Source organism: Atractosteus spatula, chromosome 9 (genome assembly GCF_055471065.1).
Source record: "Atractosteus spatula isolate fAtrSpa1 chromosome 9, fAtrSpa1.hap1, whole genome shotgun sequence".
In the NCBI taxonomy this organism is placed as follows: Eukaryota; Metazoa; Chordata; class Actinopteri; order Semionotiformes; family Lepisosteidae; genus Atractosteus; species Atractosteus spatula.
Genome location: NC_142714.1, coordinates 49,417,425 through 49,445,400, shown reverse-complemented (window position 1 = coordinate 49,445,400; position 27,976 = coordinate 49,417,425). Strand labels below are relative to the sequence as shown.

Below are 27,976 nucleotides of genomic sequence, written 5' to 3'. Positions count from 1 at the left end.
CCAGAAAAGCGCTATAGAAGTGTAAGCAATTATTATTATTCATGGGTTTTGGCATCATAGTCAGGAATTGGAGGTGCCAACACGTCTCCTCAGATATCTGCCCTTCACAGTTCTGGTGCAGGGCTCTTTGGGCTGAAAGACCGGCTCTGCCGACACACTCGCTCCATCCCCCTCCTGCACGGGCGAACCAGATCGAGAAACCGGACTCCGGACGGCCTGTTGGCCGCGGTGTCGGATCTATCCCGTTACTCAGTCTAACCTCTGCCACAGGGTGAGAGCGTGACCGCATAGCTCGTGAGCCCCCTGCTCCGTCGTCCCTGACCCATGAGGACAAGGTCGTGTCCGGCTTTCTAGAAGGATGCATTTGCAGAAAAATAACGAAAAAAAACTCATTTATTTAACATTTTGCTGTAATTATGTACAGTGTATTTAAAATGTACAAAGTGCAGAGAACAAGAATGCATAGTCCTATTTACATTTGGCATAACTCAAATTATGATACATCTTTTTTTTTTGACAGGTGTGGACTATGCTTTCTAGGTCATAGAAAATGTAAAAATGCCTACAGGTTAATACGAAATACTAACAGGAAACCTCTAGTGGTTATTTTTAATCTCTAAAGGGCACTTAAGTAAGAGCGTAATTTCTTCATTCATTACTATTAATAAGCAACCTGATTGTCACTAGGATTAACTTACCTCAAGCAGCCTTAAGTCGTTTACAGTCATTGTAAATATTCACCTGTTAAAGTCTTAAAGCCTTCGTTTCGCTTTTGCGAAAATGAGCTCTGTCATGCTGGTCCAGCCCTCTGAGTTTGTGAACTCAGTCTGCTTGTCTTGTTGCTTCGCGTCCCAGAGAGTCCCTCTTCCACCTGCCTCCTGCCGTGCTGGGTGTCTTGGCTGCACCGAACTCGAACCCGCGACCTGGCGGGCGATCAGAGGCAGTGATTGATGGCGGGGTGCCAGGGTGTCTGAGAGAGCAGGCTGTCGGGGGGCATCAGGGACACGCCGCTGGCCAGTTTGAGGTGCCTGGTCACGCTGGCCAAGTGAGGGGGCACGGGCAGGCTGTAGCTGTAGAGGCCGCAGGGCGGGGGGGCGTGGCGCAGGGCGGGCGGGGGCAGGCCCTGCAGGCGGAGGGCCGAGACTCCGGGAGGGGACACCTGGAAGCACTGGCCCCTGCAGTCCGGCTCTTTCCGGCCGCGCAGGGATGGCAGCAGCGGGAAGTCGGAGAGGGACCTCAGCCCCGGGGGCTCCTGCAGCCTGTCGGCTCCCGGGACGCTGTAGGGGCGGGAGCTCGCCACTCCGGCGGGGGGAGCCATCTTGTAGCACAGAGGGAGGGCCATGCTGTGCAGGCATGTGTCCGAGCAGGGCAGGCCCAAGGGGAAGGACGGAGGCGAGCAGGAGGGAGAAGACAGGGCTCCGCAGCTGGAGGGGGACCGGCAACTTCCATCTGCAGAATACACGGAGAATGTGGGCCACACTCATGAACAAGTCTCCGCACAGACAGCTTGCTACACCACCCAGAGAGAGCGATAACTAACACTGGTATTCTGGGAACTTTAATCCATCCTACTGTAAATTTACAATCAATTAAGCAACTGATTAACAACTTAACTGCTCTCCTCTGAAGGAAAGGTGTAATTTTAACAAAAAAGCCCCCCTAGTAATTCCAATCAGTCCATGAATCAGCACTGCAGATACTTGAAGCTTTGTCGACCTGAACGTGGAGCACTCCACTCCACAGTCTCGCTATAACAGGAAAGGACCCACGGTACAAAGACCCCTTTCCTCTGTCTAGGAAAGCTGGTAAACGAGGACAAAAGCAAAACCGCCCTCTTTGAATAAAGTAATGTTGTTCTCACTTTGGGGGTCCAAGACAAACGGCTTGAAATCCAGGCTGAGCGGACCCCTCCAGGGATAAGACTCCAAGATCCCATCCAGCACGCCCCTGCGGACACAGAGGAGAAGCGGTGTTTGCAGACCACAGACGGGCTTGCCTTCGAACTAATCGTGGTAGTGGTGCCTGCAGCAGCAGTGAGTGGCATTAAATGTGAAAATGTCAGTATTTGCTCCATGAGGCATTTAAAAGACTTTCGAAGGCTTATGTGAAGAAAAGCATTTCCCACAATATCACAGCTAAATTGTTCAAAATAAATCTGTTCTGGTAGAGTGCACGGGTTTGGAGTAGACAATGCTCAACAAATGATCTGCTTGTTACAACGGCTGCCTGTTGCAGAAGCAACGGGATAGATGGTTTACCAGTGATTTACGTCCCATCCTTGGTCCTGGAGGAACACTGTCACTGCTGGCTTCCAGCTGAGCTCCAAATCACCAGTGCCTTATCTAATCACCAGTGCCTCAAATTGATCTTTCTTGTTTAGACTCTTGGCTTATGTGTTTTCTGCTCTTGGGATTCAAAAACACCCCAGTTTGGGTTCCAGCACCTTCGCCACACTGATCACTGCCCGATCTGGCCTCGATTAGACTTACAGGACAGCTACAAATCCCCTTCAAAACTCTGCGAGCCGAAAACAAATGTTCAAATGTGCCATGGGCCGAGAAGAGAGCTGAAATGAATCGGACGTGGCGACGGACTTGGGGGCGAAAAGCAGAAGGGACAGGTGTCCCTCAGGAGATGGGATTAGGAACCACTTTCCTGCCTGTTGCTCTGGTGACTCTCGGGCACGAACCTAAACACAGGGCCGGATCCCCAGAGGGGAATGTGAACAATAAGCTGTAAGAAAAACAATGAACTGCTTCTGTATGCAGGCTCTCACCTTCTAAAGATTGACATGTAATGTAAAACAAAAGGGTGCTTTTTTATTGCTAGATTTTGCCCTGACTCCCACTTTCCAACATTGCAACACACACAGCCACCCTGGCCTGTCCTACAGCATTTCCAGACTCCAGGGCGAAACAGTACCTGTTCCTTCCAGGGTCTCTAAATCCTTTAGCAAAGGGGTTTCTGTCGATCTTCAGCTTTGTGATCTGATGGCGGAAGCACAGAAAAGAAACGGGGTCGGATATTATTGAGACATCGTGGGCATGATTCATCTCGAAGCCCGCTGGCGTCGTCGGGAGCAGAATTCATGAACGACTAGAAAAGGAAGCATTTTAATAGAGGCCTATAAGCAGGGATATTATTGCACTACAGACCGCTGCCTGTCAGAGGGGCAATGCTTTGAAACGTGCACCTCCGACCGTCAACGGGCTTCCTTCCGTAGGAAGTAATTGATCTCGACCGATGCTGGATTTCCTCCTTATTCCACGCAGTGTGTTTTATCTCCAGGCCTCTGCGGGGCGCTCCGCTCTTGGCCCAGTTTTAAGGCAGTGGCTAAAATCTTTTCTGGAACCATCATATCTAATCAAACTAGCCTCCCCCTGCACCCAGCTGGCGGGTCAAAGCCTGAGATTTCGCTGTTTGCCAAATCCGAGCTCCCCCCCCCCTCTTCTCTGCCTGCTCAGGTCTGCCGCCGTGACCGTGAACTGGGCGCACAGGTTGATGAGCCGGTCCCGGGCTAAGCCGGAGTCCTCGTGAAACTGCGGTTTTTCCGCTGCTCCACCCGTATGGACGAAACACAAAAACGGAATTTCCGTTGGAAGCGGACGGGGCGGAAGCCCTGATAGAATGAACAATTCGTTTACGTGACACAGTCACCGTGGACAGGATCAATCACAATCACAAACAATCGCAGGGGACGGGAGCAGATCACCGTTACGCGAACTGCACGGGTAGGTGATCGGAATCGGCCAGCCAATCAAATCGGATCGATCACTTCCCTGCGTTGAGTCGCGCTGTCCAAGCTGTACTCACAATCACAGTGCAGACCTGACTGAAACATTGGTCATAAATGCCGCACCGCACACGACCGTAACGCAAAATGCTCATTATCGTCTAGGATCGCAAGAACCGTCCTGGACGACACCCCGATTTCAAAAACGCGTTCTGATCGTGTTCCTTCTGGACTGAAGGCTGAACGGGTTTTTTTTTTCCTCGTAAAAAAAGACCGTGCGTACAGAGCATTATCATTTAAATTATGAGGTCTATCCATGATTCGTTACTGTTATCGTTGCCCGACACAAAACTTTTTTTTTTTCCCAGCCAGAGGGTTTTAAAATACAAAAGTACTGGGCAGGTGTGGTCACAATCACATTCACTTAACACATTCGTTAGTATGTGTTAAGTGAATTAACACGGGGGGGGGGGGGCATAAATAAAATGTAAATAATTGACGAACGACAATTCGACGCGACTGAACACTGGAACTTGCCGGAAGCCCGGGGCTGGGCCCGTACGGTACCTGCTGGTTCTGGTAGGCGGTGACGGTGGTGAACTCGGTCTCGGGGAAGGAGAAGGTGTGCACGCCCTGGGCCGGCAGGGACTGGATCTGCGACAGGTCGAACCGGGGGTCGTGCTCAATCACGTGCACGCGGGGTCTGTACTTGTGCATCGACTGCAGTATGATCTGAAGCGACACGCGAAATCCGGGATCGGTGAACACGTCGGGTAACAGACAGTAGTCCCACAGAGTCCCTTAATTAAGACTTTTAATTAAAACAGACTTTAATTCTAACTTTGCACATGAACCTGTTTTAACCAATGTAGTTGTAATCAGCTGTTATAACTAATCATAACCATTAAATGGGTTATACCAATTTGCATATGTCTTATTCACAATACTTTACATTTTTAATGTTTTTTTTTGTTTTCACCCGGTAACTAAAATATTTCTCCTATTGATCTACACGCCCGTATTCATTTTGTTCTTCGGTTTAAAAAAATCACACCAGGCGCAACAAATATTTAAATTCGCGGCCTCCAGACCGTAGTATAAATAGCAGTGCTGGCCACCTGAAATCAAAATGATAAACGGCGCCTGTTCTCGAGTTTTCCTCTGACGGCGGAGGAAGGAAACGTAGCGGAAGAGAAGAGAGTAAAGAGGGGGGTCGTGGCGAAACGCACGTGGCCCTTGTCGTCCATCTCGTTGTTGGTCAGCTTGACCCTGTCGAAGCTGATGATCTGGCGCATCCACGTCTCCCCGGAGCACGGCGAGTCCGGGTGCACGTACAGGCGCGGCGTGATGCACGAGTGGTCCGTGTTCCCCGCCACCATCCACTGCGAGCTGTGATAGACGTACCTGCGGGCAGGGACAGGTCACCAGGCCGGGACGCAGTTTCATACAGACTGTAACACAGACGGCCGGCTGACCTCCGAGGCGGTTTTTATGCTTTTTATTTTTTTTACATGACGCTTTTCCATCATCGTCATCGTCGTTTCCAAAATTTCTAGAGGCTTTAAACGTTAAGCCGGGCGTTACGGGAAAGAGCAGATGACGACGACAACAACAACAACAACAACAACAACAAAAGACCGAAACAAAAGTTATTCACACTCGTCTGCTGTGATAAACGTGGAAGGCCGCAGGTGTGTTAACTGTAACTCTTTGCGCTCTCGTCTCACAGCCTTCGAGGAACACTCCAGTACATTTCTCCCCAAGACCTGCTTACGCACGTTATTTTTTCTGTTTCTGTAAATAACACTCAAGTCATATTTTCATTTCTGTGTATTACACAGTATTCGGAGTCCAGCGACACAGGAACGGCTCGCAAATGACACCACCAAAACCACGATTTAAAGTTACACAGTCATTACAAATTTCCTTTAATTAAAACAAAGGGCGTGGATGCCGTGCGCAGCTGCGAAGCTGCTTTCGACGTAAATAACCTTTTCTAACTTCTACCACACGACCCGATGCCCTGTTAGCGGCGTGCGTGCATTCCAGCTGCCGCTCGCGAGCTCGCTCGGACCCGGCCAGAACAGAACGTGCTCGAGTCCAGCCTCGCGCCGCAAGTGCCCTTGGGGGGGGGCGCGTGGAAGGTGGCCGAATAGAACCCGAGTATCTCCTGTATCTATACGGAGCGATTCACGATATTATCAGCTCTTTGCACCTCTGCTGTCAGAGTAGCATAGTAGATGTTCTGAAGTTTCGCCTGTGAATATATACGGTACATTAACAGGGGCATCTACTCTTCAATTACCGAAAAAAACAACCGCAAATATTTTCTTTACTTAGAACCAATTAAGTTATGGGTCACTGAAAGAGTCGTGCCTGTACATAATTTATCCATGGGGTTTACGCACAAAGCCAAGCAGCATTATTTTTATAACGATTTATTTTATTTTAACTCGGACTGCTCAAAGGGGAGTTTACTATCCGATTCGCAATAACGACAATAATAGTGTCGTGGAATTTTGCAATGAGTAAAATCCCTGATGGTTTTTTTCTATATTTTCCGGAAAAAAAAAAACACCAACAGACGACTTCTGATTTGACGATCTGCTCGGTAAACGCGCCTCCAGCTCCTCATTGCAAATCATAATTCGTTCTGGCGCCAACAATCTCCGAATTCTGCTGGCCTGGCCGCTTTTTCCGTGGGTACATCGTCCGAGGCGTCACTTGCGGCTGACCGGTCGGAAGGCGTTACTGTACCTGTATCTCTTGGCGTCCACGGGCGTGATGTCCATGGCGATGTAGTACTGCCGGAACGGGTCCAGATTTCTCACTTTCACTCTCACCGAGGGGAACATTCTCCTGCAGGCCGGAGAACAGGGGCAGTCGGGTGAGCCCTCCCCAGCCGGGTCTGCCGGCGGTTTCACCAGGCTGGGCGCCTATACCATGAGGCTAAAGGGCTCGACGCTTAAAACTCTCCATCTGGGCTAATTCCAAACCTGTCTCCAAGCCCGACGCCAGCAGGAGTATAGGGTGTGTAGTTTTCCTGGATGACATGGCTGCTTCATTTTCAACTATTATATCGCATTAACGTTTACAGAAGAGAAAACAAATACCGACTTTTCTGGCCCAGTTTCTGCATCATTTAAAACAGTCCCCCCCCTCGGCTCCACGCACGCACCATCTAGTATTATTTTTCCAGAGCTGTTTTATGTCACCGGCAGTGAGACACAGGGGGACACAGAGGTGCAGGCAGGGGTACGTTCTGGACCGCAGAACCCTATTTGATCTCACGCAGGTGAAAAGGGGGACCCAGATGAGCACGCACCCCTGTTTTTGCCGAACCCTTTTGATTTCGACCCCACCGCGGCCACAACCCCCCCCCGGTGCCTCATCCTGCCCGAGTAAAGAGCACGTCCGCGACCAGGAGCGACGCTCCCTCATTCCGGGAACATGAGGCCGCTGTGAGGTCGGGAAAAGTAATCCGACCCCCGCGGAGCCGGCGGCACCTGTTCTGCCGGAGCTGGGCCACGAGAGGGAAGGGGTGTCCGCAGGAATTGTTTTTGAAACAAGGAAGGGAATGAGGGAATTGCCTGACCAGATCCGGATTCATCATCAGTGCAGTCGGCACGAAAAAGAACAGGACAGGAAAGGGCGGCCGGTTTTCTCCTCCGAAGCCCCACCAGAAGCTTCGGATGAGTCCGGTTCCTGTGGCTGAGATGGCAGGGTGATGGACTGGGGGAGGCCGACCTCCGAGGAGCTCTTGGGGGAGCACCTGTGGGGTATAAGGGGGTCTGGAGCCAGCTGCCCAGGCACAGTGTCGAAGCCGAGCCTCGGATCCGGTAGCCAACAGCACCCCAACAGGCTGGGCTGGCCTCTGGTCTCCCCTCGTTTGTTAGGAGCTCCTGGAAGAGGCACCCCTTGCGCCCGGAGGTGTGAGTGTTGGTATTAATCCAGGGCGACGTGTGTGAGGAGGCTCTGTGAGCGTTCTGCAGGAAGGCCCTAAAGAAGCCGGCCAGGAATTTTAAATGCAAGAAAAAGTCTGTTCCAGACCTACAGTGCCTCTGGAAGACTGCCTCGCCTTCCCCATTCTCCAGATCTCAACGCAAGTGTGGAGGTTTTTTGGGGGGGGGAGGTCTAAAGAGGTTCATGGAAGAAAGAGAGTGCAGTTTAATCACGTTGTGGGTAAATGTGCTGGAGTAATAGGCAACAAATCCATTTGCAAGCAGCTGTAATGCAGTTTGAGTAATATTACTACATTTCTTGCAAGTAACAGTAATATTAGTTATTGCAGCAAATAATTGTATTTTATATAGCCTTAATAACTGTAAACAGTCACATACAACATCACTGTGGATGAATGTTTCATTGCTCAAATAATTATTTGAACTCGTCTTGCCGAAAATGTTTAGCTAATTTATTGAACAGAATTTTTTTTTACCGTTTAAAGTTGTATTTATGACCAGATTTATTTTTTATTGTAATTATCATTCCTTTCAGAAGAAAACTAAATGTGTCTTGTTATTTAAGTCAAGGCGGATCTAATGTGATGTTCTTGCTTTTCAGGAAACTCTTGAAAATACGCCTTCTCATTGGCAGAGTAGTAAAGCTGTGAATATTAATTAATACTTTATTATTATAATATATCTTTCTTTGTTTATAAATGTCAAAACATAACAATGCCCATTTTAAAAGAAGTAAAATTTAAGTTTTAAGTGCAATCTAGGCCTTAAATCTGTGAACAAGTGGACATTGATCTGGTTAAGGTAATGGAAAATAATAATAATTATTAATAATATTTGTTTATAATGTTCAATCTTTATCATTAGCAATCTTCCCGAAAATAAAAGGAGGCCAGAGATCTAAATAAAAGTGGCGAACCAGAAGGAACCCGTCTGGCGTTTGATCGGGAGCTGAAAGACCTTTTTCAACACCGAGCGTCTGAATATTACTGTGGGCCATCGGTCCTGAACTGCAGGAGAGAAACATCCCCCGGTTCAACACCACCTCAGTACAGAACTACATTCTCTCTCCTGTGCGGCAGACAATACGCGTTTCATTTTCTAACAATTCCAAACGTAATAAGGCAAGGATCTGCGGAATTAAAGGAGACAACTTTTGATACGATGTTTTGCGGCGTTAACGGGTTTTTTTTTAAAGCGGGGTGTCCGAGTGTCGTTTTATTTCTTAATACCTGCACAAATGTATCGCAGGGATCAATGTCTAAATAAAAGACCCACTTTTTCCAAATCATCCAAGATCCCGTGAAGGCTGACCTCCTGAGCGGTTCAATGCGCACACTGTCCGAGATCTGTATTAATTTTAAAATAAGTCGACTGCTCTGCTGTTTAAGTACCTGATAACCTCCTAAAACGCAGACTAGGTGCACTGGTTTTCCCCTATTTGTAACGCTGATGCCGAAGTAAAAGAAAAAGCAGACTCGCAGGCTAAAACACCCCATCTGCAAACCAAGGGTCACTTATCACTACCGGTGGAATCGCCAAAGCGTTTGAAAACAGCAGGCGACGCAAAATTAAAATTAGTTTGGAAAACTTTTTTTTTTTTCTGACGAAGCTGGTTTTAGCTGCTTTTGCATTCCATACAAATCCACGTTGTCCCTGTTTTCGGCATGATGGCGATCGGGGTCATGATAACGGAGACGCAGGGAGTTCGGGTCCGAGCCGTACCTGCCCGCCTTGGTGATGATCATCTCCGTGCCGATCTCGTGGAAGCGGTTCCACAGGTCGGAGCCCTGCAGCTCCACTCGCGCGCCGCCGGAGCCGCACTTCTCGGCCTCGGCCGTTTTCCTTAGAAGCGAGCTCGCTCTTCTCCTCTTCCCTGTTCAACACACGCAGACAAAAATAAAGATACAGAAAGCACGCACCCGCGCGACCGCCGCAAAATGCGCTTCGAAACTGTTTTTCATGGCAAACGGCTTTCATGATTAATTTAGTATGATTAACTGAAAGACTGGCGGGATTAAGGAACTCACTTATTCTCCTGCAGTGCGTGTCCTAATGGAACATATGTTAAAATGATACGAACATAAATTCACTCTCTCGGGTTTCTGCGCGTTATGCGAATCTAACCAGCCTGTGTTTTCAAAGTGAATTATTCTCCGTTGTGAACAGCTCTAATTTTTATGTCGCGTGCGGAGGTCGATGAGCATCTATGCGCAGGCTGTTCGACATTCATGAGATAAAACACATCCAGCTCCTTTCGAGTGTTAAGTTCAACTTTCGGGGCGTCTGAAATCGTCCCCAACACACCAGGGCAGCATGCGCGCCTCGAACGACAGAAAACGCCGAGGGCAAAGACGCTATATTGTGAGGACAGGTCGCACGGTGTAGCTAGCAAGCGCCGGTCTCGGCTCACTAACCGAGCTCGTCCGCCTCGCCGATGACGGTGCAGGCCGTGGTGGTGGTCTCCTGCTCCCCGGGGTCAGCGCGGCCGCCGGCTACCCTCTCCCCTTTGCACTCCTCGGCTTTTATCCTCTTGCAAGACGTCTTGCCGACGAGCGCTTCCACGGAGAAAGCGTGGGCTCGCGAGCTCAGACCCTGCATTCTCGAACCCGGATTCGGAGGTCCCTCGACTTGGCGTCAGGGCAGCTCGCTCACCGCACGCACAGCAGCCCGGTTCCCCCCCTAGATGCGCTCCCCGAAGATTGGGGAGAAAATTCAGACCGTTTCAATGGAGTCGTTGGCGGGACACCCCTCCGCTTCAGGCTGTGTGCACAGACATTTAAATCCCCGATTCATTTTCCTAATGTCTCTTAAGGGGCTGGTTAGCGGTAGGATTTCGACTCTCCACTTTTTTTTTTCCTTTCGAGGGGAGAGACCTGCCCTCGATGCAGAGCAGCCGGGCGCCAATTGGAGAGTGTAAGATGGGTTAGTAGCGTCTTCAGGAGGACTCCCCTGAACAGCAAAAAAAAACTGTCTCAGAGGAACCTCCCGAGTTTATTTTGGAAACTGGAAGAAAAGTCCCTTGAATGACATCAGGCATCGCGAAAGAGAAAGGAGAGTAACAAGCCCGTTAGGAGCTTGTAGATGGCTCATCCTGATGCTGTTTTTTTTTTTAATAAATAAAATTCGATTCCGGTGTCGATTGCTCGACGGGACAAAGACTGCGCTCGTCTCAGCTTTGTAGTCTCGGTTAATCGGTTTTTCTTCTCAGAACCCTCACTTCAGATTTACCAAGCAGCTGCACAGTAGCTTTCTGAAAGTCCTGTTTTTCACAGAAAGGAAGGAATAGGGGTCCCGTGTAGTGTATGTTTTTAAATACAGTACCGAGCCACTCCTAAGCTACACAGTGGAATGAATTTTCAATGCAGGCTTACGTGTACAGAGCTACTCTGTATATATATATATAGATCATTAGGGAGCGAGTCGGCCGAAAACGGGATGTAAGTACAGGCCTGTGTCGTTTTAATTGGCAGTTGTTTTAATATATGGCCTTTGGCACTTCTCTCGATCCCTGTAAAGTGAGAAAGCAATAATTTCTTGCCGTCACGTGCATCGGCAGTCCTCTCTGATACACTGCTGTGCGCGCCCGGCTCTCAAATAGTGACTCGTTTGCAGTAATGAGGAATTTTGTTTTCCGTATGCTGACGAAATGTCACAGAAAGGGACTGTCATTGAATCCAGATGCAAGTGTCCCCAGTGCTCGCAGCTTTTCAATAATGATTTTGGAAGAGGCTTCAAAAACCAAGAACTGCACAAACAAGAAAATAAATAAAGATGGTCTTGTCTGCTACAGTATGTCAGTGATCCCTCATGTAAGTCTTTTATTTTCTGTTAATTTGGGGGTAGGAAAGACTGGAAACTTTTTAATTACAATTTTTAATTGCAATTCTTCTCATTCGTGATTGTTTTTTTTTTAACCATTTGTGTTTGAACATGCAATGTCGTGTTTATAAACTGTATCAGTGCGCACACACACCATAGTTGCGTTTAGGCCTGTTTTCTACATTGCAGTGTTTATTATAAGAATAAAGACAAAAGCAGATTACTCCACTGTATGGGTTTACTTGTTAGTCTTTGCAGCGTCCGAACTTTTGCACAAGGTTTCCAATAGTATGTGATAATTCGGTCAACCGCTGGACGCGAGGGATTGAGTTAGCACTTGCCAGAAGATAATTGTGTATATCAGGTAGGCTACCGCTACTGTTGTTAGCGGCGGTCACGGAGGGATCCCAAGAGCTGTTTGTATATCGACGTTTTCAAAACTGAATGGCTCGAGACGTCCGCGCGCTAATCTGGGCTTTAGCGTGTATAAAAACGTCACAAAGAATTCTCAAGCAGCCATTGACGTTGAATGACGTCACCATGCCCCAAGCCGACTAACACGTCCACGTTGGACCTGCTGAAAGACCTGCCGAACCTGCTCCAATCCGAATTATAACGTGCCGCTGCCGTTCCCACATTGAATCTGCATCGCTGAATTCTACAAACTCAGTTTCGGTCGTACTAAATCTCTGTACATTTCCTAGTTAACTCTGAAACAGTAAAATCCTGCAGTTGTATGAATAATAACATATAATGCCCTATTTATCATCATTCTCGTTTCAGTGTTTCCTCTAGTGCAGTGAAGAACAATTAATCCTCACTGGAGAACCCGTACTGGAGAAAGTACGGGTTGGAGATAGGGTGTTTAAAATTGTACGTAAATGTATTACACCAGACCTCCACATCATGAAGAATTATTACCAAACTATAATAATAACAACAACAACAATAATGATGATGATGATAACAACAACAACAACAATACTAATACTAATACTAATACTAATCGTTTACATAACGGACCAAAAACTATGGGATTTTTTTCCGCTTCCCGTTTCTGTTATAATTTGCCTTGGAACAGGCTAAATGCATTGTGTGTATGAAAAGGTAAGGGATCAGGGGGGACACTTTTTTTTTCTCTCCAGCTAAGTGAGACCAGCTGGGAGGCCGCATTTCAGCTGCTGTCTTGAGATCTATTCCACCTCGAACGAAGCTAACATTTCCTACGTGAGCCTGCGAGCTTCCCTCAACACACATTCGATGTTTCAAGTCACCAGACTGAGTCGTTCCTGCCGCCCTCTGCTCTCCCCCTGCCTCCGCGGGGCTGTGAGGAGAGTCCTGGTCTGTTTTTCATGAGGTACCATCATGTGAAGTCCAGGGCCTTGTATGACTGGCCGTAATGACAGGTCTGGATTATTAAATTACTGTCTAACATGAAATAGATCCGTTTTACCCAAATAAAGTTTAGCAAGGCCTATTAAAATTGTTTTTAAAAATCACAAAAAAATAATTATGTCGAGGGCAAAACAAAGTACAGCTGTATTTACACGGGGCGGTGGGTTTAGTCATTGGTGGAAACTTTTAAGACCTCCGTATTGAGAAGTCACAGAGAAGGAAAATGTATTTTTTTGAGACCTGAAATCATGTCCCCCTCCCCCCCCCTCCATCTAAATTGGTTTTGGCTGTTCATTTATTTTTTTTAAATTAAATATCTGGCAACAATCATACAAAAGCTTTTATGATATTGTTGTTTCCTTTCTAACCGCGAGTGAAATTCTGTAGTCTGTGAAATCGAGCACAATCTAAAATCGTAGACGGATGCAACTGGACCCTGAGGACTCCGCCCATATTCTAAACGCAAATATAAACTCTGGGACAAATACTTGTTATTCTAATTGCATAAAAGAATACGACTTGAATTATCTAATGACATAATTCATAACATATTTGTGACAAAACGAGAAATTCTCTTTGGTTGGCTCCTAGACTGAATTCAAATCGTGATATTATTATTTTTTTAGTTCTGACCTGAAATCAGTTGTTCCTTTCTCTAGCTCGCCTAGGTTTGGTACTGAACACTACAAACTGACGCACACGGTCTTCTTTTTTATTTCATTATCGCGAACTCTGGGTTGAAATCCGCAAGTTTAAGTTGCATTTTTATCATTAAATTATCCTAAATCGTCAACGTGATAGTGTTTAGGTCCGCGAGGGTAATTGCATTAACCGCGCCATACCATGTCAGGAAATACCTATAACTTGGTTTTTTTTTTCTTTCTTTAAAAATGAAATACAAATCTCCGTTTGTCTGATTCATCCACGCCGGGAAACGTGTTTCCTGTTAGAATTCGGGTCGCACACCGCTTTCTCCTGTAACACTAAACCCCAACCGAGCAGCGGGCGGATTTCGGTTACAATTACGGAAATGTCTCTTGATCAGCTGTAATTGCTAACAATTCCGATCATTTCCTCCTCGCAGGCCAATTCTCCCGCAACTATCTATGTCCATTTACACTGGTCTGGATGTACTTTGAGATGCAATGAAAGCTGGCTTTTGTTTTGAAACTGTGAGTCCAGTGCGTGACTGATTCTCTGTGCGTTTATTTTATTGTACACCGTCGTTTTAAAACACGCGCGCTAAACACGGGTTTCACGCAGTTAGAACCGCCATGCGCTCCATTTTAAAATGATTATTTAATAGCTTCGAATCACCTATAATCGTGCGCAGTAAACAATGCTCAAATGATTTCTGTAATATCTGCGTACTGTATATTTTCGATTTATTCAACTTCACAGCTGCTGGCAGTGGATTAATTTAATACTGAGAGCAGGGTGGACATTGATCTGAATTTTACCGTTCTGATTTAATGACAGAATTACATAATGTTAATTTAATTCGACCATTTTCACGTTTCGCTAGAGACAACATCTAATTCTCCCTGCGCCTTCCTCCGCCTGTCTCCGAAGGAGTTCCCCCAGACAGTCTTTCTCGGAAACCTGAACAGAACTCGCCCGTCCGATTGCGGTTACGGTGCAGTTGTGCTGGATGTACAGTCCCTGCAATCAATTGCAACAGGAAAAACAAACAGCCGTTTGAAAGACAGCACTAACCGGCGGGTCGCGTTACACAGGGCTGAGGAGATGACAGGCGTAGCTCACTGCGCTCGGCTGGAGTAAAAACTTCGAATGAAGCTGCATTCCGCCCTTCATTTTCGTTTCCTTTAGAAAAAAAAAAGCCTTAGAAAGAGATATATAAGCTCCATTATTACTCAATTATTTTTTTAAACAGGAAGGCAGATCCCTGGATCTCTGATCTGAGATAATTAACGTTCTGGAATGACAATAGTAAGACGCACCAAAAAAAAAGGATTACTATTGAGAAAAGCTAAGCAAACATTCCCATCCACGGGGTACAGAAGTGGTTCATGGTTTATTTTTTTCTGTGCAGAGAATTTAAACAGCACATTTTCCATCTATGAGCCGCGATACAAGAATGCTGTCAGGCGCCCCCTGGGGTCACCCAGGGCTAGCAGAGCTAGCACCGTGCACACACTGTCACGGGTTTGTCTAAATATGCACCCCCAGCGTTCACTCCCATGTACCCCAATATTCTCTCCCGTGTACCCCTACATTTTACTCCAATGTACCCCAGTGTTCCCTCCCATGTACCCCAACTTTTATTTTCACGAAGCCCAATGTTCAGTACTGTGCACCCCAATAACATATTCATGACGAGGTACCCCCAGTTTTTACTCCATGTACCCCCAAATGTCCACTCCTAGATACGACTCGAGCCCATATGAAATCAGAACTTTGACTGACACCTGCAAATGATCAACTCGGCACCCGACAGCAGTTGCTTTTCTTTTTGGCAAAAACCTGCCATCAAGCACTGGGTTTCTAATTTTCGACCTGCAGGCAGGACACGGCCTTGATTTTACCCAGGACTGTATTTGCACTCGTGTGCTCCAATCCTAGATTGCTTGCTCACCTTGAACTAGGGACTTGTTTGGGTGGGTTTGAGAAACTTACAGGCTGCGGCGCCCAAGCAGCAGTGTTTTTCAAGACGGTCTGTAGGTGGCGCTAGTGATATGTACACAGCTTTCAGAGGCATGACGCAAGAAAAACAAAGGGGTGAGATACCTGCCACCAGGCATTTCACAGACCCTGATTAGCACTAATCTTGGACAACTTAAAGTCCAGGACCAGAGCTAATTGGTATTATTTGAGCTAGACCTTAAGGTCTAGTATTAGACTCAAGTTGGGTTTTGGGAGCTGCTAATGATGGATGAGGGGGATAGAGTACTGATGTCCCCTGTGGTGAGGCGGTTTCAAGATTGTTCTGAATCACCCTACATCAGGACTCTGCCCCGGATCCTCCTCCTTTTCAGTGCAGGAATAGAAGGTTTGATTGACATCATTGTGGAGGTCAGTGTTCAGGAACACTGAGGGGAACAGAGTGTGTTCCAGGGCTTGATCTAATCCTGGGACGCTTGCCTGTCTCTTAATGCTACCCAGTAACACTCGCAATGCAACAGGGGTGAGGAAGCCCAAGTTCAAAGCTCTGTGCAAGCCTTGGCTCCAGCTCACCCTAAATTAATTTAAGTGATCTTTGCAATCAGGGTCTGTTAATCACTATCATTACTCCAGCATAAATTAAAACAGCTGTAATTTTCTAGAAGTCCAGAGATTGAGATGGGCTTAGATTGCCATTTCTCTTTGTAATCCTTTCTGAGTTTCCATATAGAGTTCAGTCTTGTTAAATTGCAGAGCCTTGACAGAGAGGTAACTGGGCTGCGATACAACACCGGGCACACAAAGGAGCATGCACAAACATGCCCTTGCACGGTAACTTTGCTATGTGCGTCTAGTGTGACGTGATGCAGGTAATTGGAGTGAAGACAGATGCAGGATGCACTGTGGACAAACTGGACACTTCCCTTGAGTTTAGGGGTACCCGTTTGCATCTGACTGTAGTTATTGGATTGCTGGCCTTAGTGGCCTGTGATCCCACCCTTGGCCACACCGCCACTCCTTACTGGGATGTCAATGACGAGCTGTCGCCTCTCAGCCGGATGACATCAGGCTCGGTGACTTAGTGATGGAGATGAGGTTATTACATAAACACTTCCAGCATCAGCTGTCGTCTGGGATTACGTCTGATATAAAAATATTTCAAGCAAGAGCTCGAGCCCTTTCATCCCTGTGATTCTGGCACGAGGTCAGACAACTTGGGTTTTGTCTGTCGGTGGGTTAAATGAGTGAATCCAGCAAGCCGCTTCTTCCCTGTTCCGGTAAAGACGGCCCCTTCGGAGACCTGCACTCCCGCTTTCACTGACATCCTCTCGGGCCGAGAGCTCCCTGCTCGAGCGTGAGGTGCGGGATTTTAGCCCCGAGATGTGCATCCATGTTTCTGGGGGCAAAAGCTATAGGAACTTAAAGCAGTGGGTTTCTTGTAGCCGCCATGGCCCTGGTCTCCAGATCCAGCAGGCTGCTTTTAAACAGGTGCAGCTGTCTCCGTGCAAGCTTGTGCAAGCTTGTAGCGCTGGGCAGAAACTCACATCCTTTGTGCTCTCATGGGCTTCTCTGGGGTATGTGAAGTTTTCTATTGCCCTTGACAATAGACATTTTCTAAGTTATGTTTTTTTTGCTTCCAATTCAGCTCCTGGCAGTGGTTGGCAGTGGGGACTGAAATCGGAGCTTCTGCTTGGAGTTCTGCTCTGTAAACACTGGCTGGCTCCTTGGTATACAAACACTGTGCCCGGGATGGGGAGCTAATTGTACGCAGAAAGCTTCCAAGGGTGGGGAAGCCTGTGCTGATTGGAAATGACTTCCCTTATGGTTTGTTTTAATGTTTCAACCTGACGCTGTGCAGAAAGCACCCAGTTTCCCAGGCACCTTGTGTGTGGAGACAACGCCCACGGTCCCGCAGGCTCTGAGAATGAAAAAAAGTCTGCTTCTCAGCTGTGCAACCAGTTAGGGGAATCCTCCTGGAGTGTGACACACAGGCGGGCGTACTGCAGTGGCTGTGTTCTCAGAAGGGACCTGCTTTTTGCAGCATTTGGAGAGTTGCAGGGGCTTTGGACCGCCCCCTCTCTGTACATGCATCCCATTCAATCTCCCCTGCCTTGAGTTTTCTCCCTAGTCCAGCATAGGAACACAATTCATCGGCCATCATCTGCTTCAGATCCAGTCTGCAGCTTAATAGTTTAATAGGTAAAAGAATTTTGTTGGGCAGAGAGGTGGGGGATGGGGGTGGGAGTGAGAGAAAGCCACATGCTTAAAAAATGTAACAGAAACTAAAACTCGCTGAATCTGCAGTAATGTGAACAATTTCTCAGAACTGTGACATTCGTGTATTTCTCTGCTGAGCGCTGATCTGTAGCTGACATTTGATTTGGCACAGGCTCCTCTTTCCCCATCTGATTCCAATCAAGAAACCTAGACCAGGCAACGCATTGGATACCCTCGCAGCAGTGGCCAGGGCTGCCGGATCTGTGCAGAGCTATATGGGCAAGCAGCTTGCGCTGTGATCGGAGGTGAGTGAGCGAATCCGAACGGATCTAAAGTGTCCCCACCCAGGGTCTGTTCTGCAGCAGGCGAGAAGCTGCAAACCGGAGAAGCCCTATAAAAACCAACCCATGTGAGGAAAAGCAAATCACCATTTAAAAGTTCTTTGATATTGCCAGGAAGTGTGGTGCTGTCCAGCGCTGGCCATGCTGAGCTTTAGGTACTACTGATCTTCCGCCCAAGGCACCTGTTCGTGATTCACACACTCCTCTTTTAGGAAAGACCGAAGAGTCTGGTAGTCTAGAACACTAAAATCTCAACCTCCTGGCACCATCTGGGGACAGAGCTCGCTGTAAAATAATAATTAAAAAAACATTGCTGCCTGTTAAAAAGAGATTCTAACGCAATGGAGGCCTGAAATTGACGCACAATTCCCAAGGCCCTGGAGTTAATTGGCCGTGACTTCCAACTGGAGGTTATGGGTAATTGCTGGGATCTTCCTGATTGGCTGCTGAACATCTTCCAAAATCCATCTCCAGCAGCGACGCCTTTATTCGACTCTGCAAAGCCTTTTGTTCTTCTTCTTTTAATTTGCTGACAGTTAACTGAAAAGTAGGGGCATTTGTTTAGACTGCAGCGGAACACGGTAAACAGTAGCCAACCTGGTCTGAGTGCTAAGTATCATGTTCTAAAAATGAACTTCAGTAAGAATAAAGCGATTTACCTACTCTCTCGGTCACACTCTGTAACACTCTGTAAATCTAATTACCACACCTTGCTGTTTGGGCAGATGATATAAAAACAAAATAGAGATCTAATAAATTAGGTTAAAGGGATGAGGGGAGAAATCAAAAGGGTGATTCTATCAAAACCGTATCATGCACTTAAACTCATCTTACGGAAATGCATGCACTATGCATGAGAAAATCTAGCGGTTCGTTTGTGAGCAAATGCTGTACTTGTCGAGAGGCTTCTTAGGTCTAGCAGCAAAAGGAGGCTGTTACTGTAGCAAAGATTGAGAAAGTTTTTTAATTTAGTTTATTAATCCCTTCGTCTGAAGTGCATTTAGTTGAAATGATATTATGCACTCGCTTATTGCAGGTAAGCAACTGCTCGGTTTAGCCTTGCTGCTGTGAGTAACGATGTGAGAGACCTGGGGACTGCTGGAGGGCTCTGCTCTTCTGTCTCTCCAAGCCAGGCTGTGACTGCCAGGACCCAGCCTTCCACCACAAATGTGCTGTAAATTCTCTCCAAGCACTGCTGTGCTCCAGTGGGGGGGTCAGTTGGGGGGGGGGGGGGTGCCCTCTTTTCCTACAGCAAAGGGATTACAGGGATGTTCTAGAGTGTCTGATTGTTCCCTGTCGCCTTTGTCTTTAATTTGATGGGGTTTTTTTTATGAAAATGTAATGTGTTTTCTGCTGTGGTCCCCACCCCTCTCTACCCCCACCCCCACCCAAAACCAAAAAAAAAAAAAACACTCTAATATGCGACTCCTTTATCTGGCAAGCAGTGTGTGCGTGGTTCATGACTGTGGTTGGAGAAACAAAAACAAGCTGAAATTGATAATGAATATCAGACTCTATGCAAACCATCAAAAAACCACAGAAAAAAGAAAATGCATTGCTTCTTGGCTGGCTCCAGAACTCTAATTTCACTTGGTGCAGAGTCTTTAGCAGTTCCTCCTATTTAGCATGACAGCTCCTGGGAACTTTTACTGCTCATTATTGAGGTGAAGGGTTTAGCATATTGGAGAGCTCAACGTGTCCACATAAGTGGGTGTGTAAGACATCCACAGAGTGGTATTATTCATCTTATTTTTCTGGCTCTTTATAAAAGTGGCAGAACTCAAACTGGCGTGCTTTTAATGTACTTTGTTGGATAAACATAACAGCTGAAAATAAGATTTTTTTTTATCCTTATCATTGAGGAATATCTGTACTGCACAGCTTGGGATGTGCTATTGAATTCACTAGTGGTTTTAAACTAAGTGTTGGGTCAGTGACCTTTACTGAACTCCACTGTGTTTGAGCCAAGACGACCGAATTGTTTGCTGTTGCCTGACATGGTTCTGTTAGCTGTGGAGGGGTGATACTTTTCCATCACACAGAACCTCGGAAAACCCTTTCAAATCATTTCTATTTTATGTGGCAGCTGGAACAGGCTTTCTGAGGTCTGCATGGTGCACATCAAAGTCAATGTGGTGCAAAGAGTTTGTGCAGAAGGCATCTGTTCCTGTGTGTGCTAAGTGCTCATAGACACTTGTAAATGTTTGTAAATATTTGTAGCATGTGCGTTGCTGCTTATTAATCTTCTCCAGGAGCGGAGTGGCATTTCAGAACTGGAATTCCCACAATATCCAGGCGCTCGGCTCCGGCCTGTACTTGAGGTTTTAGGAGGCCTGGTTATTGTCATTCACACCTTGTCCTGAAGGAAGACACTCTCGGGAATAACCGGCTTGTGATTGGACGCTGTGGTCTGTCGGATTAAAAGCATCTCCCTTTTATCCCTGGCTGAACAAATGGCTGAAAGAGCCGTGTGTCTTCTGACGTGCTGTGAGCCACGAGCTCCACATGGCTGCGATTGCAGACCTGGCGAGACCTGGCTCTGATTGCAGGGGCAGCGCGTGCCGCACTGCCAGCACTGCAATACTGCCGGTGCCCAGCAGGAGTCAGTATCTGTCCCGCAGGCGAGAGGGCCCAGAACCGGGCCGGGAGACATCAGAAGAACCCGCTTGCTGGACGACAGGCAGGATGTGCCGACAAGGCTAATTGGGCGATGCTGCGCTTGCAGGAACCAGGAAGAGCGATGAGAGCACACTGGATATTCACTGTAGATGATTTCATAATAATAATTCCTTCCATGTCTATAGTGCTTTTCTGGACACTGCCCTCAACGTGCTTTACAGGTAACGGGGACCCATCACCAAAGGTAATGCAGACCCACCCTGGATGATGCGACAGCAGCCATAGTGCGCCAGTACACTCCTACACACCAGCTCTCAGTGGGGAGGAGAGCAGAGTGATGAATCAATCACAACCAGTGGTTCATGGCTTGCCTTTCGACAGGTTCAAATCTCACTTCACCTGTTCCCTAGGGGAATTAGTCCTTATGCAACAGTCAGACTCACTCGGGTCAGTCGTGAATGATTAGTAAAAAGGAAACTAAAACATAGTGAATATGCAAAATCTTTATTTGACCAAAAACACTCAGGCAAAATAGAGGGATTCTCTACGGAAAGGGTGAGTTTCTTTTGACACTCCGTATTCAAAGACAGAAAGGAGCAGTCAATGTAGAAGCAGATTTAAAGGACATACAAAGAGACAAAATCCTGGAGAGGGCAGGCACTTGGCAAATACAGTGTCACGCTGACAAGTGCAAATTGATCCATGCAGGAAGCAGAACTATAGACAATGCATATTGCATGGATGATTCTGGGCTACAGGAAGCATGAAAGTCATCTGGGTGTTTAATGTACTGTACAGTCTCTATGTCCCCCTGAAGCTGTGGGGGAGCCATGAAAATCAAGGAGTGCTTGGGTATAGAGCAAAATAAGGGTGTTGTGTTGTTTTGTGCTGTGTTATTTGTGCTATGCTGTGTTGTGTTATGTTATGCCAATTGAAGGAGGTGAATGAGATGTTTTTTTTTATATTCTGCCATGTGTGCTCACACTATCAGCCATGTAAGCTGTTTACCCTGGCAGAAACAGTGTCTGAGAGTCAGTGTGGAACCATACCAAGTGCAGAATGAACAGACTTCACGGTTTTATTGGAACACTGGAGATATTGGGTATACTATTGCTGTGCTCTCCAGAAAGGACTCTTTACTGGTGTAATAACAGAGCACAGAAATTGCAGTGGTGGTTCAAAGGACTCTTCTTGCAGAGGATAAAATGCTGTGAACATTGGTAGTTTTCATCAAAGTCCTGCTTTTATTATCTTCTGTCTATTATTTTCTGTTTGTTTAAGCATACGTGTGGGATTTCATTTCCCTGGCTGTGATGCACAAGAAAATAATAAAGAAGTTCTAAAAACATCTGGCGGCGCAGCCAAAGCTTTTAAAACAACGTGAAAAATCAGCAGTTCTTTAACAGTTAGCTTGTCATTTTTATTTGCCTCTTCAAATAGCTGCAGTGTAATGGCTTTCAGCCTGTGCCAGCAGTGAATGGGGAATGGCTGAAAAAGGCTCAGATCTGGCTGGGATTTGCACACTTATTATCATTACCGCAAACTGTAATTCACATGTCACTCGCAGGCACTGAGCAAATGGGCCAACTTGGCGTAAGAGCTCCTTGCCTGGCTTCTGGAGAACACTGACAGCTTATTCTTAGCCTCTCCTTCCTTCAAACACTCTAGAGCCTGAGCACAGTGTCGAAGGAATTCGTCAAACCTTTCATTTATTAAAGGAAGGCCAAGCTGGGGTTAAAGCAGCAGAAACTGGTCTCACAAAATGCCTTTGGTCGCTGGCACCGAAAAGTCATGTCTAACGAGACTCCTCACGGATTTTCCAATAGGGAATGGCGAGTTTCACGAGGAAGTGGCTCGAAATTGCGCCTCCGGGGCTCGAAAAGGCGACGGTTCCAAAGAGACCGTTATGCAAACAGTGTTTTATTGTTAAGTGCCTTTTTGAAAATTCACGTTTGGCCTATAGAGTTAAGATTAGCAACCCATGGGGACTCACGGCGGGGTTCCGTTTCGAACCTCAGGTTCTCCTGGCTCTGGCCAGTTGAGTCCTCTTGGGGATCGCGGCAGACGGGGAGACTCTAGAGAGAAGTGGGGTACGGGAGGTGGGCGGGGCAGCACCAGTCCACTCAGCAGTCACTCTCCGGATAGTCACTGAAGTACTGGCCAGTATTCAACCTCCTTTCATTCTGTGAATCAGACATCTGCAGCTGCTCCTGGAGAGACACTGTGACACACAGTAGGTCTGGGACACTTCCGTCTGGGGATTGACAGCTGTTCAGGAAGATTCTAAGCTCCAGGAAGATGTTGTGAGAGATTTGTACCTCCGGTTCTCCTGCGCTTTCTCCTAAGCACATGTAGAAATTTTGCAGCGTGAAGAACATATTTAGACCTCAAAGAGCCGGAGATTTCACGTCATTGGTTTGAGAAGTGTGCACCTTGATCCCAACCCAGCTCCTCCTGCGGCACCAGGACAACGGCACAGCCACGTTGTTGAAGAAGATTCCCTGGAACCTATCAGGAAACAGCTGGATAACATCCTTGTGTTTGCTAGCAACTAACAACCACATGAGCACAGATATGTTCTAATGAGTCAAATTGTCCTTGATGTTCTAAAATCTTTGGGCTTTCACTAAAAACTTCATTACCCGGCACGAGCTCGATGGTTCTAGCAGGGAGACCTCAGACTTGCTTGTACGGTCAGAATCATTTGATTGTGATTTTACAGCATTCGACAAAACATACGGTGTTGATACAAGTTTGCACAACCTTTTGCCAACTGCCAGAAAACACGTCTGACAAATAATAATGATACACTACAGAGGCCCTAAAGGAGCAAAAGAAATAAAGCCACGCTTTCTCCCGCAGGCGTCTGCAGAACAAATTAACGCATGTTAAGCTAATGCAGTTACATTACACCATTCTTTTGTTTTGGAAAAGCAAAACAAAATCACACCCGTTTCTATGCATATGCACAGTGTATCCTAATGTTTCTGGGCAGTAGATGCACTTAGGGGAACTTCCCTAAGAGTCCCTTTAATGTGCTACAAAACTGCTACCGCATTTGAAATTGATCGTTGTCGCTAAATCCAAAGAAGAACTCTAGTGAAAATTACGGCAACTGCCAATACCACAATTGCCTGCAAAGGGATTATCTCCATAAGTTAAGAATATAGTATTTTCTTCTTTTTCCCCCTTCCTTTTTCAAAAAAGGACATTTTTTTCAAAATTAATGAGACACCATAATTTGAGCCCTGCAAAAATTTTGAATAAGAAGACAACATGCTATTTCAATCAGAAAATGTACCCATTTCATCCCAGATGTTGCCAGACAGTGGTTTCGCCTCATGATACTTTAATTCCTGGCGGTTCCCCCCTCTATCAGTCCCATACAACATGATTTATTAGATGGGTATCAGTGATATTTTTAGAAAATGATCTTCCTGTCAATGTTAATAAAGCCATCCATTTTCAACTCACTGGAAGCCACCACTGAGACCATATTGGATAATCTTGCAAAGAACTCTTTAAAGGATTAATGTCTCGGTTAAACAATGGGGAAATGTTGGTGTTGTGCATAGTTTAGGATGAATGTTCACTCTCACCCGCTGAAATAAAGCCTCAGGCCTATTTGTTACAGAAACAACTGAACGAGTGGCTGACCATGGAGGCTGTCTCCCCCAGCCAAACCTCAGATGTATGTTTATAGCTATGCCAATTAAGGCTTCCATTAAGGCAACAGAATTCATTTTAATTCTGTTAGTACGTTGAGAAGTAATGTCCCGACTTTTGTGATTTTGCTCAAATTGAGAGGTGTGCTCTTTCATCTCTGTTCTCATTTTGTGTGCTGAAGCTGTAGCTGCTAATAAGAAGAAGAAGGATAACAATGACTGTGATGGTGACAGAGCAGGTGTTTCTGGTTCTGAGTGGGACCGGCTGAGTCTGAAACTGTTTTCTTTCTACTAGAAATGATGATGAAGCGGGGAAAGGCAACTCTGCACTAACTGGGCATTTGTCTGCACAGCTCGGACCTCCTGTCCACTGACCCAGGCGCTCAGGGCTGAAGACTGAAGTCTTTCCCACAGCAGGGCCCAGCCTCCTCCCTGACAGCAGCCACCTGAGCGCAGGCCGGGAGCTCTGCGGAACAGGATGCCTGCGGATACGCTGGGCAGGCAGGCAGGGCTTGTCCATCCCGCATGGATGACACATGCACCACCCTTCCCGAAATCCCTAATTCTTTCCTGCCCCAACACACAGGGCTCCAACCGCAGCTCCGTCACGCCAACGTACGCCATCGCACCCCAGCGCACATTTTCCACCGTCCGGAGATGCAGATGTTGACCGAGCTCGTACCGTAGGGCGTCGGTATGAGAGCTCCCCCAGCCAGCCCTGTGGCTTCTCGTGTTCTCCAGTTTAAACAGCATCGTAAGACCACACACTCCTGCTCTGCTTCCTGGCCCTGCAGTTCCTGCCTCCTCCAGCCACAATCGCAGTGCATGTGTCCCCGATGAATCATGTGAACTTCCACTGCGCAATTTCGGTTTCGCAACTCTTTCTTTTTTCCGATGTCTCCCCCTGCTACGCTTGTGCCTCTCAGCGCTGAAGCCACTGACCTCAGAAGCCCTTGACCTACTTGTCTGTTGAAGAGCTTCAGGCATCGAGGACCTCCCTCCCCGCTCCTGTTTGCCAAAAAAACAGCTTCAGATTGTTTTAGCTCATAGTTTACAACATAGCCAAACCGGCCACTGCATTAGACTGCCGGCGTGCATGCCTCTGCCTGCCTCTGCCGCCTCAGAGTTCAGCAAGACGAATCAGAGCAGCCTGTGCAGTTTTAATCTACCCAGCAGTGGGGGAGAGATACAAATATCCATGGTGTATATGAAAATAAGTGAGGATGTGACTGTAAAGTCAGGATTAAGATTGTGGGAAGTCTATGTATCAACCTCTTACGGAGCCTTGCTATTTTAAAATGAGCAAGCGGGACGATGCCGTCTTTTGCCAGGACATGTTGATCCGTGTTAAAAAAAAATCAGCTTTGTGCAGGACTATCTGTGTCAATCCCTGCATCCAGTTTAAGGTTCAGCGACTCCATACTGCTGTTCTGTTTGTTTTGTTTTTTTTTTCTGTGCGTGACCTCGAGGTCGTAGCTGTGTTGCCGAACTGGCCGGGGAGGGTGGGGACACCGGGCTGTGCAACAGCGCTCCGCAAGGATGAAAGAGCGACACGGGATACGGCCTTGCGGCCCGGCGGGGTGGGTGACGTCATGCCGAAGCGTGCTCTGTTTCTAATCAGCCGACATCTTTTTCCAGTTAATGATGGCTAATGGATTAATTATTTGATAAAATGCGCACCAGCTCAGGGGGTATTCGAGAGAGCCTAATCAAACATCACTCAAATTAACCCTCAATAACAACATCCTGGACCCGAATCCGACACGGCTCGGAGTTTTTCAGGACAGGAGAGTACGCCGGGCGGGCTGCCGTCTTCCTGCAGAGCGGCACGTGGCTCGGTTTTTATTTTTCTTTCCTGAACTTTGGCATGCGAGTCTGCACCGAGGATACCATCAATTTAAACAGCTCGTACCTCCTCTCTCCAATTTCCATGTCATCAGGTTTTGCTTTAGGGCGCCCTGAGGGACTGGAGGTGTCTGGTTTCTCCGGAGAAAACTATAAAGTGTTATAAAAAATAGCCCCTTCCAGCAAGATGAAGGGTTAAAAAAAATTAGCTTTTATCTCACCATTTAATAAATGATCTCGCCTTCGATATAGATGTAGACAAGTCATGTTTTTGACAATTCAAGCATAATACATTTTATACTTAAAAGTGCTGCTCCAGTTGTTTCGAGTACAAGGGATAAGGGATATTGTAGTGCAGATTGGCACCAAGTCTTCCGGTTTTTGTCCAGTGAGGTCGCCTGAAGTTCACACAGGTCATCGCTCAGAATCCTGTTGTCTCGGCGACATCCAGGGGGTTCAGCAGGCGAGACGACGGGGCCGGACAGCGCTCCCTGCTCGCTGCTTGTAAACAGCGTGCTTCGCATTCTCCCCGAGACGAAAACAAGCTGAGCGCTCTACAATGAACAAGAGAGGAAGGAGAAGCCGAGAATTCAAACCCGGGACTATAAAATGATTTCAGTATTGGGGCTTGAGGTTTTCTTTTGTTTCAGGCAGGCAGTAGGAGGCGAGCAAGCTTTATTATCCTTTAAATGTACAGCGGGCGTACTGCGCACGGGGGGTAGGAAAAAAATAGGGTGAAGAGGGGAAGAGAGACAAGAAATGTTGCTCCTGGCGAGAAGAGAGTGAGCAGGGGTCTCTCTGTCATTTTGTGGGGTGTTAAAGGCGGATAAGGGGGAGACGGGGGAGAAAGGTACCGTACAGCTACAGTACCGACACCGGAATCGGTATCACTGCTCTTCGGCTTTTTCGTTTGAAATTGAAAGGAAGTGCTTCTTTGACGCGTACTTAGCCACTGCATGGATTCCGAAACTGCAGGAGCAAGATGTTCCTTTCATTCTGAAAACGCCAGGCCAGGAGGGAAAGGGTTAAACGGACGAACAGCCGTGTGGAGCACGCAAGCAGCGCCGGCTGAGGGCGACGGGCGTGAGGGCGGCTTTGAAACATCACGTTGAATCCACGTCACTTTTAGGAAACAAATCATTTAAGCTCTTAAAGACGCTTTCACCATACATCAGTTAGGATGCGTATTAAATGGTAGATTAAATAATGTTTGACAATCAAATGAAATCTAATATAAATGGAATAGAGAAGGAGAGGAATTTAATGACAAGCGAAAAAAAGTTAGGCGAGTCTGTCTGCTTTTTATTAAAGTTGCCACCCAGCGCGAAAGAAGAAAGCTCCGATAATACGATCTTCAAGAAGGTATTAATAAAAGTAACTGCAAAGCAAATGAGTTGCAGTAAACACGTGGCACAGAAGAAAACCATCCGTTTCTCCGTTATTGAGTCATTCTGTCTCCATGTGGGTGTCAGTCCTTTATCTGGAAACAAGATTCCCAAATGCTTTCATGATTTCTAACTATATAGGTAGGGAGTGCGAACTTAATAATGTCCCAATTCCGAGCTCTAGTGGTTGCCAATTCAAATAGCCCCTCGCAGATGTGAGAAGAGGAACTTCACACCCACTCGCCCACTTGCACACAGAGCCAGTTGTTGTTTTCCAAAGTCCAGGTGTCCTGGCTTTGAACACATCACAAATCAGGGCACACGTGGCACCAGGAACGCTGGGCTAGATTCCTGTCCACAGTGCAGAACCAGG

The 27,976-nt window shown here is 47.0% G+C and overlaps 1 protein-coding gene across 1 annotated transcript; it reads right to left on the bottom strand.

Annotated features, from left to right (window-relative positions):
• Positions 1 to 375: 375 nt before the first annotated feature.
• tbx22 (T-box transcription factor 22) lies at positions 376 to 10,293 on the bottom strand. Its single transcript, XM_088924681.1, has 8 exons — positions 10,110 to 10,293; positions 9,418 to 9,568; positions 6,491 to 6,592; positions 4,963 to 5,137; positions 4,301 to 4,465; positions 2,923 to 2,987; positions 1,862 to 1,947; positions 376 to 1,449 (listed from the first exon to the last, which is right to left on the bottom strand). Exons 1-8 carry the CDS (start codon positions 10,291 to 10,293, stop codon positions 935 to 937), a joined length of 1,443 nt encoding a protein of 480 aa, XP_088780807.1. The 3' UTR covers positions 376 to 934.
• Positions 10,294 to 27,976: the final 17,683 nt, after the last annotated feature.

Excerpts from the sequence above, each read along its gene's own strand:
- tbx22 (XM_088924681.1), bottom strand. The coding sequence starts at position 10,293 with ATGCAGGGTCTGAGCTCGCGAGCCCACGCTTTCTCCGTGGAAGCGCTC. Across the intron at positions 5,138-6,490 it reads GTGGACGCCAAGAGATACAG|GTACGTCTATCACAGCTCGC; the intron begins GTACAGTAACGC and ends CCCTGCCCGCAG. Across the intron at positions 2,988-4,300 it reads CCGCCTACCAGAACCAGCAG|ATCACAAAGCTGAAGATCGA; the intron begins GTACCGTACGGG and ends TTCCGCCATCAG.